The 16,875-nt window shown below is 32.3% G+C and overlaps 1 protein-coding gene across 1 annotated transcript; it reads right to left on the bottom strand.

The window, feature by feature from the left end:
- Positions 1 to 634: 634 nt before the first annotated feature.
- On the bottom strand, positions 635 to 11,967 carry LOC127711983 (peroxidase-like protein). Its single transcript, XM_052218138.1, has 6 exons — positions 11,946 to 11,967; positions 11,380 to 11,457; positions 9,857 to 9,958; positions 5,125 to 5,130; positions 1,537 to 1,840; positions 635 to 809 (listed from the first exon to the last, which is right to left on the bottom strand). Exons 1-6 carry the CDS (start codon positions 11,965 to 11,967, stop codon positions 635 to 637), a joined length of 687 nt encoding a protein of 228 aa, XP_052074098.1.
- Positions 11,968 to 16,875: the final 4,908 nt, after the last annotated feature.

Here is a 16,875-nt window from a genome sequence, read left to right as displayed (position 1 = left end):
TTTACCAATGTCCAGAAAAATAGAAAAAGCGTTTCGAAACACCTGATTTATTAAGTATTATTTTCGTCATTCATCTTGTATCATTTGGCTTTGCTGAAAACTGACATTCTTCAGAAGTTATCTTTCCATTATAAGAATGGGAATTTATATCGTCTGTAGCTGTTGTGTACGAATAAAGCGCTTTTTGGCTGTTATTTTAGGTCCTTTTTGGTCATACAGCTCTTCATCTATTTCTTTTCTTATACATCCTTGGCTTTCAAATATTCGGCTTTGAGCGTTCCAGATAAATCTAGAAAAGCTCTTTGGACGCATGAGATTTATAAAGTGCGACATGTTAGATTGAAAGCATCAATATGATAATTCTCTTTGAAACTGGGATGATGCCCCAACTTTTTCTACGATAACGCATCGTATGTGAAATTATGGCAATTAAACAGAACACTGGTAAACATCATTGAAAATATAAAGTTAACGGCATATATGGATATTCTACCAAGAGTTTGTCGAGTTTGTCAAAGACATTTAAGTTTTACAAAACTCGTGCTATACGTTTTATTCTTACACCTTGGTCATTTTTAGCTATATGGTATGGCGTGATCCGTCAAGTTATGGGTCTGAAACTATCATTTCGTAACTAACCTGGAGTAAATCCTGTTGGTAAGAATTCGTTTTCATAAAAAAATCTATCTCCTACTCTGGAGTACATCAATTGTAGTCCCATCAAACAACCAAAAGTTGGTCCGACCAAAGCATCTTTCATATTTATCTCCGAAATACCACCAGCCATTAAATCTATATCGTCTGGATGTCTGTGAGTAAAACAAACGTTAAAGGAAGAGGAAACATGGCAAGTTTAAACCAATAAATTGACAGTAATTGTAATGATGACAATAATAAATTTTAGTTTCTTTCACAAATAGTTATGCATGACTTAATACAAAAGTTTTATAAGAATTGTTTAACGTAGTGGATTGCAGCAGATAAAGATTTTGAAAGCATCACTTGGACATTAAATCAATTTTGCTTGAGATGGCTAGTCAGAGCCAGTAAAGAATATTTGCGAATCTCAAATCAATAGTCAATTTAGAAATGATTTACATGACAGAGTATATTGATGTAAGTTCACATATCATAAATTTAAGCAATAGTTTACCGATGTTTAAATCTCATAAACTATTAAGAAGATTCAAATCAAGGTAAAAAAAGAAAACTTAGGGAATGGCATGAACTCCAAAAATCATGAGACCAAGTCCGTCGACAAGATAGGCGTCTCCTCATATGCATACATCATTACTTCTATTCCAGATTGTGACATTTTGACTATGTGTGGATTAAAGGATTAGTTGATTCATTCAGTCTTATTCTTAAACTCCTCTCTAGCACCAATGAAGAGACATTAATTGCCAAAATGCACATTTGATGCATATTACTATTAATATCAAATATTAAGACATTATTTTATTGCTTCTATTGACATTTCCATATAAGTTCGAGGATCTTAATTAATTTCTATTTATTATAGTAAAATATACGTACTTGTAAATGGTAGAAAGTAACTTTGCTGCTTCTGGATCGTGATCAGGCAAACCAAAAGGTCCAGAATTAATTAAGCCGGCTGGCTTTAGACCACAAAATTTTCTAAAAGCATTATATGACGGTATCCCGTGATCTCTACCACGTTGAATGTCAACTGCTGCCAAATCAAATCCATTTCCTGGTCTTGTTTCAAATAATTTGTTTCTCATTGAATCTGCTATAAACCTGTCTGCGTGAAAACCTAACTCAGTTGTCATCCATCTGCTAATTCCATCAACTCCAAATAATTTCTCGTCGCGAGTAGCTCTTGTTATGAAAAAATTTTGTTCTAGTGGAATTTTGGCTCTTAAACTTCGGTCTTTGTTAGCCGATCCGAGATGGTTGATAATTTGTGCATGTCCAAAACGTAAAGGTGCTACAGGAAATGAATTACGAATGGTTCCATCAATATTTTTGTCATATCGTGTATTGTAGCCTTTAGTTGTTGGCAGTATGCCGAGCTTTTTCATTAGGCCTCTTCCTAGTACAATTGGCAAGTATTCATTGTAAACGATATGTTGATATATTCCTATTAATATTTTCCTTGTTTCCTGAAACAGGCGATCTGGAGTCCAATGTGGATTCAATTTACAAAGAATGTCGACTATTCTGTTATGTTCACGATGAAAAAGGATATGATATGTGGTAAGCTCTGGAACTTCTGAATGTCTTGTATCTCCTGAAATGGAAATTCCCTTCCACTTTTATAATTGGTATTTTTTTCTTCTCCGGTTTCATTTAATTTCATTAGATATTAGCACAAAAAGGTTTCATAAAAGAAAGTATTGTAATATGCATTTACAGACATTTCGGTACATGCCAATATTATCAGTTGCAAAACATTTGACATACCATTGGGATTTGACTATATTAGTAACCTGAGTAATGCAGTAAACTATGGAACTTCAATTATCAACAGATAGAAAACATATAAAAAAGTCAATTGATTGCTTGCTATCAAAATGAAACAGAAACAGTTATCTAATGAAAATGAAACATTCGGTTACAATATTTCAAACGCATAAAATCTAAGAAAAATACTTATATGACGTTATTTAAACGCTTTGATCACACACCCGTTGTAAAATATAAATTTATTGTTTGTCAGCTGATTGGGCTGTTTTATGAATGAGTTACCCTAGGTCAATCGGTGTAGATGACGTCATCGAACGATCAACTCTAGCTGTGACGTAAGAACATAAACATTGTACGGAAAAATGCACGAATGTGGCTAAAATAAAACGTACAAATCAAGAAACCTTCATAAATATAAACAATATCAGATCAAGGTTACTCAATGACCAAATATCTCAGAATTCCCTTTATAAATTTACTCATATACTTATGGCAGATTGTTAAAAGATTTGTATATCATACTGTGTGCTGGTTATGATGTGATATGGAACGGTAGGAAGGAGTGTAGCCATAAAGGGGGAAACAAACCTAACCAATATCCAGTAATCTATATAGGGTAAGGTTATTATTATTTCTATGTGGTCTGTCATTGTGTATTGGACCTCCAATCAAATCATGGAAACATAAACAAACGAAGATACTAATTTGTTGAAAGCCCACTTTCTTAAATTTTCATAATCGTTTAACTTCATCCTAACCTAAGTATGTCATTGTAAATAGCTTAAGGTAGATGGGGCGTCTAAATTAAAATTCATTGAATTTTGTAATGATTTGCAGTAAAGTAGTTTATATCATGCTTTTTTTCAAAAATATAATGAAAAGTATGGGTCACGGGGAGTTTTTCAAGCTACAGGCTGTGCAAAATTGTTAGATTTTGCAAAGATTATACATGGAAAACACAATTTTGTCTGATATAAAGAAAACCAAAAAAATTGAATTTTAAGATAAAATATGAGAAGGTTTCTCGAACTATATGGTTTTAGAAAATAAAAAGAAAAATTTAGTTCACGGGACTCGTTTTCCTGCTACAAAACAAAATAGGTAAATCAAGAACACATTCCCTTATAAAAGTTACATATGATAAATTATTTCCCTTTCTATAGTAAAGTTGATAAAATTGAATCAAACAAAAATATATTCTGTATTTGTAATAAAACGCTCCGCGGGGCGCAGCTTCATATGACCGCAGAGGTCGAACACTGAACAGTTGGGGCAAGTATGGACACTACATTCAAGCATGATACAGCTCTGAATTTGGATTGTGATTAAATATTTGACACATCATAGGTTTCTGACACAGAATAAATGTGGTTAAAGAACTGAAAATTTTGAAATTGGACTTTTTCCTATTATGGTCTAAAATCTAAATACACGGTTAGATTCAGCATATCAAAGAATCCCAAGAAATGAATTTTTGATGAAATCAAACAAAGTTTAATTTTGGACCCTTTGGACCTCAATGTGGACCAATGTGATTACAGGACCGAAAATTCAAAATCTAAATACAAGGTTAGATTCAGAATATCAAAGAACCCATATATACAATTTTTGTTGAAATCAAACAAAGGTTAATTTTGAACCCCGAAATGGACTGATTCAGCATATCCAAGTACACCAAGAATTTAATTAATCTATTCATTAATGGACAATATAAGCTAAGTTTTTCAAGGGGTTCGCTTCATCAATATATATATATAGAGAGAGAGAGAGAGAGAGAGAATTCCGAAAATTAATTTATGCAGAATAACAAACAAACCTATCACGAAGTTCTTAAAAACAATTCCCACAATTATGAAAAAAAAACAATTTCTAAAATATCATTTCTCATTGATGTAGTCCTACAAAATCGCATCAAAATGATGATGGATTGAAAATCAGCTTATCAGTCATACCACTTAGAAAACACAAAATTTTCAAATAAATTTGTCACTCCAATTATAAGTATGTTTGTTGATGAATACCACATGTTTTGTTTTCTTAATAATAGGTGGTAATTGCTGCATGAATGAATTAATAGTTAATGCACAACACTTATCCATATTAATAAATGTGAATATTTAGTTAATTACAAATGTAAATATGTAACACAAATTGTGTGAAGTTTTTATAGGAAGCCAAAATAAAATTTCAATTTTCTTTAATAGTAATAATAATGCTTTATTTAAAGAGGGTTACACAGTAAGCTGTAGACTAATCTTCCCTGAGGCTCTCATGAAATACATTGAAATATAACAAACAAAGAATTACAAAATAATCAAACAAATACACACATTAGCTAATGTGTAGGGAAATAATACATTACACACTTTCCTTCATTCATTTTAATTTTTAATCTCCATGATTAGCTTTAAAATGTTAAAATAAACAAAATTTTAATTAACTTTATTGTTCCTGTCCTGGAGTGGTAATATCAGAAACTGGACACAATCATCCCTTCATGTTAACAAACTCAGTTTTTTGTTTTAAACATCTGTTTGTTAAGTAATAATATCGGTCCCTTTATCAGCATGAAATAACAGATTTACAGCTCTACCTAACCATTTCATAATTGAGAGAAGATATGAAACTTTCATTCTGATGGGTTTTACAGATTTAAGACTGAATACAAAGTCATTAAAAAACTACAAAACTTACCTTTAACTATATTCAAAATATCTAATAATGTAGATTAAATTTCAAAATATATTTATTCATAATGTCTTATCTAAAATTAGGTTGATTTGATGCTATATATATTTTTAACTATGACTTTACTTACAATTTCTATTAATTGTGCAATACAGCACTGAATTTGGATTGTGATTATATATTTCACATAGCAAAGTTTCTGACACAAAATGAAGGTTGTTTTTGGTGGGGTTCGTGTTGCTAAGTCTTTAGTTTTCTATGTTGTGTCATCTGTACTATTATTTGTCTGTTTGTCTTTTTATTTTTGGCCATGGCGTTGTCAGTTTGTTTTCGATCTATGAGTTTGACTGTCCCTCTGGTATCTTTCGTCCCTCTTTTGTTTAAGAACTTAAAAATTAGAAATTGGGCATTTACCTATTATGGTCCAATATCCAACGGTACTTGACCCTTGGAACTCAACATGGACCAATTTAATAACAGGGCCCAAAATCCAAAATCTTAATACACATTTAGATTCAGCATATTAAAGAACCCCATACATTCAAGTTTTGTTGAAATCAAACAAATTTTATTTTTGGACCCCACTGTAGACCATTTTGAAAACCGGTCCCAAAATAAAAAAATCTAATTACACTGTAAGATTTAGCATATCAAAGAACCCAACCTTCCTTTAATGGTATAAAACCTTGTGGCACAATCGAATAGCAATCCATAGAGTTTCACTCAATCTATTGTCCAGAAACCAGAAAATCCTAGTTTTTTTTATCCTTTTCGGCCCCTAATTCCTAAACGGTTTGGGTCATTACCCCCAAAAACAATCCATTTGCATTGTGGTATGGAACCTTGTGCTAAAATTTCATAGAGATCCATACACTTTTACTCGAGTTATTGAATTTTTTTCTCATAGAAAAGAAATCAATCCATTAGGAACTTTTAAAACTGCTTCATAAGATCCCGTTATCATATAATAAAATGTAACATCGATTACAGCACTAGACCCGATAACACAGTTATTTCGTGGTGCATTTCTTTTAGAAAATAAATCAGAAAAAATAAAAGGTGCACAGGCACTTCTCAAAACATTTTTCACAGTGTGATGTACTACTTTTGGGACAAAATGTATGAACATTGTAGAAAACTTTCTCCATCAGCTGTAACTCAAAATATGAACATTTGGACTTTCACCGGACTTGTTTTCTTGCTACATATTAAAATAGGTAAATACACAACACTTTCTATTATAAAAGTTACTTTATTTGAGTTATCTCCCCTACTATCTGAGTTATCTCCCCTTATATTGCAAAGTTGAAAATAAAGAACCAAACAAAAATATTGTGTTTTTTAGCCGTAAATATGATAAAAAACATAATTTTCTATATTAACATGAAAAGTCTTAAACATGAATTACATATTACTCTCAAAATTTGCACATTTCATTAAAGATCTAGACCAATTGTTTTCTGCTACTTCAAAATCCAAGATGCCTTAAGGGGGTTTTGAATTCTATTTGACAGCTTCAAATATACTATTTTTTTACCTTTTTCAACTGGACCGAATCACTACTTTACTGTAAAATTCATGGCCAAAAGATTTTTACAGTGTAATTTCATCCCCCTACTTGCTATTTGAGGCATAAAACATGAAGAAAAAAATTGGCAAGTATTCAACTGTCCAAACGAGGGACTATATTTGTAGACAAGTCAAAGGACGATAACTGTGTTCCCGGACCACTAGCTTTCCATTACTACATTACAACAATGCACAGTAAAACAAACAAAAAGCTTGATCTAAGTTTCATGGTGATGGCATAAACATGTATTTATAAGATGTCTCTACAAACTGCAAAGTGTACAATAGGTGGAATTCCTATCCATTTTACAAATTGCTATGTACGGACAATACACATGTATACGAATCTGTATTTTGATTGTGTTTTAGTTCTAACAAAATGCAAGGTTCCATACATTAAAAACCTAGAAAAATATCCAATTCAGTCCAGAATACCAAGTACACTCCTTGAATAAGTGTGCAAACATTGCATCTATTTACATATTAGGAGATAGCATAAAATTCTTAAATATCAAATTCACTCAGGAAGTCATGATACTTTGAATTTAAGAGTAAATATTGGAAGACGTTTTGAAAATGGCACTGGAGTGAATTAAATGTGTATGAAATTGATCGTACTTTTGATCACGCTGAAAGAAGAACACTTTAGATATAAAATTATTTCAGTGTAGTACTTCTTCGTTCGACCTACTCTCACAGAAATGATGAGGTCTTATATGTACATAAGAAAAAGGGATGTTGACACTTTTTATAAACAGACGATTCTTATCGAAATATATGACAATTCTTATATTACAGCTCGTTTTTCCTTTAATGTATGTTCCAAATTTAAATATTAAATGAATCATTACTGGAAGATATTGATAACGTCACAACACATTTTGTACACACAAAAAACATTAAATTTTACTAATGAAGTTGTCAGAGAAAAGACAAATATAGATCAATTTTAGAACATTTTGTTACTAAATCGAAATATTTTTTGCAGTCTTTTGTTTGTCTTTAATTTTGATAGAGGTAGATCCTATAGTTTTGTAAATTTACCAATCGCGATATTTGAGTGAAATTTTGACGACCGTAGTGCATTTCCATGTTGAAATCTTCAATAAAAAATGGACTATCAAGCATCCTTTCTTAAATAGAGTAAATCTGGCTTGTGACTTAGAAATAAACAGACTTTGCTAGGATTAACGCTACAAACTGGAATTTATTTAGTTTAACCTTAAAACCGAAAATTAATGACAATATTACTGAACTACTATAGGTCAATGCATGATACGCTACACCTTCAACTTCAGAAGGTCATGTTGTGATACAAAACAAAATGAACTTTTAATGTTAAAAGTATTGTACAAAATGACATATTTTTTTCTGATTTGCATATCTACAAAAACATGAATGTGATTGGTCCGTTAAGTTTTTTCCTGATTGAAGTAAGTTGAAATTTAAAAATTACAAATGTCTGTGTTGAGAATAATAATGATTAAACTCATTAATAATAACTTAACATAAAAGTCTGAATCAGTCTGTGAGCTAATCGGCCCAGTTTACACACTTTCAGAGTTATGATATATTGTCATGTCAAAAAAATTAATGTATTCTTTATATGCTGACAATCATTATCAAAATAGTTGTCGCTGAGTTCATATTTGTTCCACGGTCGTCCAGTGTTTTGATTTGTATTGCTTTTCATGTAAGTTCGCTTTAAATTAATGTTTTAGTATACTAGTATCAAAATACTTTTTGTCTGATTTTTAAAACTGCCTTTTTTTAAATATATAAATAGCGCTCGCCGCGATATACCCCTTTTCGTGCTGATGCGGCGTGAAGAAGTCACCAATCAATAAATCAATCCCCCTTTTAGCAGGAAACTGACAATTCGTAATTGCGCAGAGATAGAGTTTAATTTGTACGTGTTTAACTGTCTGCATATTCGATACATTATTATCAACAAACAAAAGGAAGGCAAATCCTAATTGAAGAACGTTTTCTTCCTCCACAATAGAAGGTTTTCTATTTTCTGTATATAGTTACCACTTAATTTTAAGCAGTCAACAATCAATCAATCAACAACTTCTGTAATGGCAATAAACTTACGTCCTTAGTTTAATAATATTGACTCACCTGAAAAGAAACATCCGGAATTACCCATACAATCCTCGGAAGGTCCATCAGGAAGAAGACAGCCCTTTGGACCACCACTGACAAGTTTTCCTAAAATGAAGAAAAGCATTGTGAGACTAGAAGCCAGTAGGACTAAAAAGTGGTCTAAAATGTCGGTAGAAAATAATTTCCTTTTCCAGTACTTATTTTGAATTAAATCAAAGTAAAACGTATCCTATTTTTGCGAATTTTATCGCATTTTCTGACAAACGTGATGATTCAAATTTCCAATCGTCAACTTCCCATTTCTCAGCAATTACATACCCTAGCTCCATCGTATGGTGTTTACATATCTCAGTTAATACGTTATGCCCGTGAATGTACACTATACAGACTTTGTTAACAGGTATGTGCTCCTTACACAAAAACTGCTCCAACAGATTTATGAGGAAGAACGACTGAAATCGACAGTACATAAGTTTTACGGTCACCATCACGAATTGGTTGATCGATACGATGTGTCTGTGTCTAAACTCACTAGCGACATATTTTCCTGGTCTAATATATTTAGTTACCAGTATAGTAGTCTGATCTTTAATTTTTACCGATTGTGACATTTTGACTAAGTGTGAATTTCCATGGCGGGTATTGCATGTATAATAGGAGACGCGTATCCTGTTTACGCACCCGGTCTCGCTCCTTTTGGAGTTCATTCGATTCCTTCAATTTCTGTTAGTTTTCTTTATTTGTCTCTTCCTAATACATTGACGAGATTTGAACATCGGTAAACTACTGCCGCCTTAATTTACCTTATTTCAAACACTCATACGCTAAAGGTAGAAGGTTATACTTTTCTTACTTGTACTTGTGATCATGGTTGGTCAAATAAGTTCACAAAATGATAAATAGAACTATTTCTAAATCAAATTACCGGTATTTTCAACCATATGTGATGTTTTTGGAAATGATGAATATTTTTAACATTTAAATAGACTGCTATTGTTTACACACTGTTATTTTGCCTGTGGACTGAGATCTTTTGAGTGTTTATAACTAGATTACTAACCTGTGGTTTGGTCAACAATCCGAGACGTATCTTCTTCTGTACTTCCATATGCAACAGATAAATCTAAATAGGATGTGGCCTGATTCATCTGATTTCTTTCACCTACAAAAAAAGTAAAATAACAAAAATACCAAACTCCAAGGAAAATTCAAAACGGAAAGTCTCTTACAAAATAGCAAAATCAAAAGCTCAAACACATCAAACAAATGGAGAACAGCTGTTATATTCCTGACTTGGTACAGGCATTTCCCTATGTAGAAAATGGTGGATTAAATCTGGTTTTATAGCAAGCTAAACCTCTCACTTGTATGACAGTCGCATAAAATTCCATTATATTGACAACACTGTGTGAACAAAACAAACAGACATAATAGGTAAAAATGTAAAAAAATAAGGGTACAAAAGTCAACATTGTGTTTTAATCTTAATCACTACAAAAACAAACAAATATGCCAACAAAGAAAAACAAAATGGCATATAGCACAAAGTATACATGTCTTAACTGAACTAAGAATTTCACGAAAGCCATATCATTGGCCTCATTTGTAGAACTTTTCACTAACGTGAATTTATTGTTAAAGATAACACAACATAAGATCCGTCGTTAATTTTAGTTTGTCATCTAGTGTTCCTATGCTTCATACAAATTCATAAATTGTGTGTACCTGAAGAAGTTAGTTTGTCGAATGATTCAAGAAGTTGCTAATCTATGCTATAATTACATGCCTCACAAAAAAAACACGTGAGTCTCTAAAGCTTTTAATGACATTTCTGTCATTTCTTTAAAAGGAATAAAGAAAGACCTACTTAAAAGTATACTTTTCGAGTATTAAAGAAATTGGTTATCTTGTCAACCGATAAAGTAATATAATTTTCTGCAGCCTCAAGCATATTTGATACGATACTGTTTATATATTAATTATTTTTCTTGTAAAGACAGATATTTATATATCCAAAAGATTAACGGAGATTTCTATCTGATTTGACTATTCTAGCACGTTATTCGTGTTTCCAAATTTGTTTTCTGATGCTGCTAATAGGGGTAGAATTACGTTCTTTCAAAACCTTTCAAACATTTTTACTGTCTGTTCCTACCATATATCGCGAAAATTGTTCCGTTGATATCGCTTTCAAATTATAGTTTGTGTAATAACAAAATTTGCTGCTTATTTCATATCTTTTTCAATTCTACAGAATTGCCTACATTTTGAGGAGTGCAATACACCTTATCGCTATATGTCCGCCATTACTGGACATCACAAAGGTTCCCGTAAAATTTTGACGTCACAATATAAAATGTCTGACGCCACAAAGGAAGAGTAATTGTTGTATGACCTCAAAAGTTCAAGTGTCGCCAGATTCTCAGGTCAAGTATCGCAGATTCCCAAATAGCGATAAGGTCTATTTAAGACTTGACACATTAAGTTAAATATTTCATTCAGCCTTAAAAAGAAAACAGATTTCCTGAATTATAATTTTAACCTTAAGTTTGTTTCTTTTTCTCATTATGCAAATGATAATACCTGGTCCACATTGTTTGTACGGCGCTGAATCTGATCTGACAAAACTCATACACGTTGTTTCGAATTCACCTTTTGGAACTTTGAATGAAAAACATTCAGGTCTAAAAATAAATAACACTCTAAGAAAAGGCACAGCAAAATATTTTAAGTTACACCTTGTTGAAACTTAACATTAAAGAGGTTTTTTTTAATTTCTATTATGCTGGTAATAGTACAATATTCTTCTGAAATAGTAGGTAGTCGTTGGAAGAGTAACATTGGTACAACCTCGTTTTGAGTGAGAAAATAGTAGGTAGTCGTTTAAAGAGAAAAACTGGTACAACCTCGTTTTGAGTGAGAAAATAGTTTTAACGTACACGATTAGTACGATTAAGGGCATACGATACAGTTTTGATCCCACGGTGATTTTTGACAAAAGTTTGCATACAAACTATTTTTCACCTAGTCAATTAGATATTTTGGTTTTAGTGCGTGCAAACGGAGGAATATAATTGTTTATATGTTCTTAATTATAATGTTTTGTAGGATAAACGACAAATTTGATCATGTGTGAAAGATTAACCTACCTGGAAATTGGTTTATTGCCATCACAGCATTCTATATCTGGATTACCTGAATAAGAAAACAATGTTCTCCTTTATAGAAAAAAGGCGAAAGATATCAAGGTGATATTCAAACTCATAAGTCGACGAAAAACTGAAAACGTCATGGCAAAAAAGGAAAAACGACCGAAAGACTAACAACAGTATACAAAACACAACAAACAAAACTGAAGACTGCAGTCAGCAACACGAACCATACCAAAAACCGGGGGTGATCTTAGGTGATCTGAAGGGTAAGCATATCATGTTCAACATGCGAAACCCGTCATGTTGATCATGCAAGTACAAATTTGGTGATAAGTTTAAATTGGTGATGTCACATTCGAGGAAAAGAAAAAGAGAATGTGGTTACGACAACTAGAACGTATCCGTCATCTGTGAAATAGATATTCCATAACGGTCAACCAAATCGGGATGGCGTCTGTAAAATCATCGAAGGAATGACTTCAACTTCACTACTTGGAACTCTTGGTTTAACAGCTTCCTTGTATAAGAAACTCTCTGAAAATGAAATCATGATAGGAAACGCAAGCTCTGGAATATCATATCAATTGGGAGTTATATACTCCGTATGTAGGCGCTGATTGAATGGTGCTACATAGAAATAGAAATGGAAAGCTGAAATCATCTCTTTTTGTTTTCAACCGACTTCCGTGTCAATTTCTAGATTTAAGTAAAGATATGAGGCAGACTTATTGTTGAATTGTCTTTTTAGCAATAATTCAGTTTTAATCATGATATCAAAATATGCATAAACATAAAAATAAGGAGATGTGATATGATTGCCAATGAGACAACTATCCACCACCTTTCAAAAGAAGTGGATGTAAGTAATTATAGGCAACCGTACGGCCTCCAAGAAAACCCATACCCATACGGCTATAAAAGGCCCCTTACATCAAAAATATGAAACAATTCAATTGAGAAAACTAACGGCCTAATTTATAACAAATTTACGAAAAGCAAATATGCCAGACATGAACCACTGACAACCACTGAACTACAGGCTTCCGACTTGGGACAGGCACATAAAGAATGTGACGGGGTTAAACATGCTTCTGAACGCTCAACCATCCCAATAACATGGGACAGTAGTGTTATAGCACAACATAAGAATACACTTTAAAAATCAGTTGAAAAGGGCTTAACTCATCAGATCGATACGAAGCAGAAAAACAAGTAACAAAAATACAGATCGGACGTGGCAGGGTATGTAATAACAAAAAATCACAAAGTACAGATCTGAAAATGCTCGCAGTTACTGACAGCCAGTTCAAAGCCTATTACAGCATGAACAACTAATAAAAGAAACTAATAAGTAAATACATAGATACATATGTTAACAGAAAATTGAAAATATATGAACGGATAAAGTAATACATCGAGTAGCCACAGGAAAGTCACAAATTAAACAAAACTCTAAAGAACCTTTATTTTTTTTAAATCCAGCAGGTTGTCGTCTGCTTTCTCTGCTTCACTTGAATCAATTACCGCGATTTGACGCCTGCGGTCATTTCAGTACTAGAGTCTATGACAAACGGACAATTTCAATTTTGAAATTATAAATTTTCCTCACGTTAGCAGCAATATACAAACTTTAACCGTTTAAGGAGTATAAATTTCTCAACTGAAACAATATTCTGGCTTGCAGCTACTACTCAAACTTTTTATAACGTCATCTGCGTCTGAGCAAAATGTTAATGATCTATGCTTTTGTCAAAGAATATCTCGTCCTTTTTCTCAAAAAGTTCATCTGAAGGTACCAAGAACTTACAGATAAATACGCAGTGTCAACTTCACATTAATGCAGAATGTTTTGAGTTATTGATTCTAGGTAATGACGTTTTGTATCATTTAACTTGTTTTCAATTTTTTTTTTAAATTTATCTTTGAAGGTTGTGTACCCTCGTATTTACTTGTTATTTTTGTATTTCATCGTGATAGTGTGTGCATGTCATAATTTTTTACAAAACTACATTATATTTTACTATCAATTACAAAAACTTTTTTGTTGGTGTCTTTGTTACATTTATATGCAGTCCTTGATTGTTTTTTTTTTAATTATTTTATCTAATTATATCATATATCTATGATGTATGTGAACACAATTTTGAGGATCCAAATTATTGTCACGTTACTCAATTACTAGTATGTCTATTATTGTCAATAAAACGGAACTATAGTCAACTTCATTTAAATAAACTCTTCATAGATACCAGGATTGATTTTTTTACGCCAGACGCGCGTTTCGTCTACAAAAGACTCATCAGTGACGCTCAAATAAAAAAAGTACGAAGTTGAAGAGGATAGAGGACCTAAAATTCCGAAAAGTTTTGCCAAATACAGCTAAGGTAATTCAAGAGGGTGGTTTAACTAGCTGTTAAACCAGGTTTAACCCATCATTTTCTTAGAAAATGCCTGTACCAAGTCAGTTGATTTTTAGTCGTGTAGTTAGTTCATATAGTCGAGCTTTTGGTTTTGTCAATTTTTATGGACTTCCCCTTTTCATATTTATCTTGGAGGTATTTGTGTTATAACATTTTTGTTAGCAATGTAAAGCCTTCAGCACATTACCATATGTTAAAAGACGAAAAAGACACTATTTATATCCCAAAACATAAGATAGAATCAATAGACTGAACAACGTAAACCCCATCTAAAGATTGATTTGAAAGGAGGTGCTCCTCAACAATAAGGAGCTTTACTGCATTCTCCACTATTCCGCGAGAAAAGGTATGGTTGACGTAAGACGCAGATTTTTTTCTCTTTAGATTGCTGTCAATTCTTACCTCTGATTAAAGGAACTGAACTAACATCATGTGTCAAAAACTGTCCAAATGTGGTCAAGGCAACATTAAACAACGGACTTTTCGGTAAACTGTGTCCAAAAGTGTAAAGCGTATTGGAGATATACCTAGGATTTGGTAGTGGCCCACCAAGCTTACTGTGGATTCTTGGAACATAACCTAGATTAAATTCTGAAAGTAAAGTGTAATGATTATATGAAATTTACATAGTCAACATGTGTCTTCTAGTGATTGGTTAACATCGTTCTAAACAATGAAAATGCATCCAATGATGTTAGGTTATTTAGGGGTATGACCAATAGACTTTTAACCATAATTCTTTAGATTCTGAAACGGCGAATTGACTGTCAGCATTGCTAAATGTTAACTTACACAATGAGGCTGATTTAAACTCAGCAATTTGATATCAATGGTCTCTTTCCGGTAGTTCCAAAATGTGTTTGTAATATTATTTACACTAACAAACTCATCAATTAAAAACAAGAATTTCTTGTGGCAATATTACTTTTTCCTTTAGCAAAACAAAAGAAAATGCATTTAGAACCTTAATCTTTTTGAATGAAATCAAATATTTTATTTTATAGATATCTTATATATTTTCATCACTTGAAAAGCAAATAAAAAAAATCTTCAGACAGGAAGACAATAAAACAAAATTAATAAAACTTACTGTCGCCATATTCGGGAGGCAAAAATCTCTCTTGTGCTATATGAGATTTTCCACGTAATGGGAAATTAAGATTGTTGCAACTACCATCAACAGTACGGAATCTCATCGAAGGATCGCATCGTATTTTTGGCATAGAACAAAATGGAGACATCTTTTGTTGGAACATTCCATCATTTGGTACAGAACCTCTGTGAATAAAACACGACACATTTAAAAGCGTGTTTGTTTTTTTAATTCCCTATATCAGTGAAATAACTGAATAGTAAATGGAAGCAATCATATTCAGGATCATTGCTCCTCAAATTTTCCTGATATCCTGAATACGAAATATGTATGTAAATATACTTCTTAAACAATGTTTTCAAATCCTTAATATTGAAGCTACAATTTTACAACAGCTTTTTTCTAACATTCTTTTATGTCTATCTATTTCCTATGAAAGGTCCATAGACATATTTTTCCTGCCAGAAAACCTAGTGTACCTCTTAAATAAACCATGGAAGTATTATAATACTTCCATGAATAAACATACATACCTATCTTTATTTCCTTTTGTTCATACATTTGATGTATTGTTTATTTTCTGTCACAATGAAATGTTGTGATTCTAAATTTCAACAGCAACACAAACTAGGTTTACCGACATCAACGAAATCCAATTGATGAGAAGTCTTGTTCGAACATTTAAACCGCGACAATACGACAAAAGAAATTACCCCTTGAGAATTGAAAGATTTTAATTCTTAAGTTGGCTTCGCGTAATTTGGTCTTGTTCTTTGGTTTTTAGAGGGTTTAGTGTTGGTTTTTTTGGTGGAGGGGTGTTTTGTTCTAAAATAAATATTTCAGTCGATGTAGCAAAATCTTGCTGCATAAGATGAATATGAAGAATGTACACTTATGTCGTCCCAATATAGGTCAATATGACATATCAAGAGTAATGTTTGCTTCGATGGTGGATTCAATTTTGGTATCAACAGGTGCATAGTATAGTATTTTGCGATTTTTTTTAAATGGATATAAATAATAGAACTACCGTATCTATCACATTAAAGATTTTTTAAGCGTTTGTCAACAATGTCGATTTTGAAAAGTATTCTAGTGTACTTATTTGCTTTTTAATCTATAAAAGAGAGGTGGGAGATACCAAAGGATATTCAAACTCATAAGTCGAAAGACAAGTTGAAAACGCCATGGCAAAAAAAGAAAAAATGACGAAAATGCAAACAGCAGTTCACAAAACACAACATAAAAAATAAAAGAAAATTGTGTCTGAGGACACGAATGCCCCCGCTCAAGCTTTGCAATTGTCCTAGATAAGAACGGGCATAACTCTAGAACCGTAATTGACTCACTGTTCAAATTCAAACTCTGTCTGCGAGTATCGTTCTTAGCATTGTGTATGCATAAAATTTGGATG

The sequence above is a fragment of the Mytilus californianus genome, unplaced genomic scaffold (genome assembly GCF_021869535.1).
Source record: "Mytilus californianus isolate M0D057914Y unplaced genomic scaffold, xbMytCali1.0.p SCAF_8, whole genome shotgun sequence".
NCBI classification, from domain to species: Eukaryota; Metazoa; Mollusca; class Bivalvia; order Mytilida; family Mytilidae; genus Mytilus; species Mytilus californianus.
Note: the sequence above shows the minus strand (reverse complement) of the source record. Positions and strands in the feature narration are given on the sequence as shown.

Coding starts and splice junctions, on each gene's coding strand:
- LOC127711983 (XM_052218138.1), bottom strand. CDS start 11,967: ATGGCAATAAACCAATTTCCAG. Junction 9,959..11,379: donor GTACAAACAATGTGGACCAG/GTATTATCATTT, acceptor CTTTTTTTGTAG/GTGAAAGAAATCAGATGAAT. Junction 810..1,536: donor TTACTTTCTACCATTTACAA/GTACGTATATTT, acceptor TTTTACTCACAG/ACATCCAGACGATATAGATT.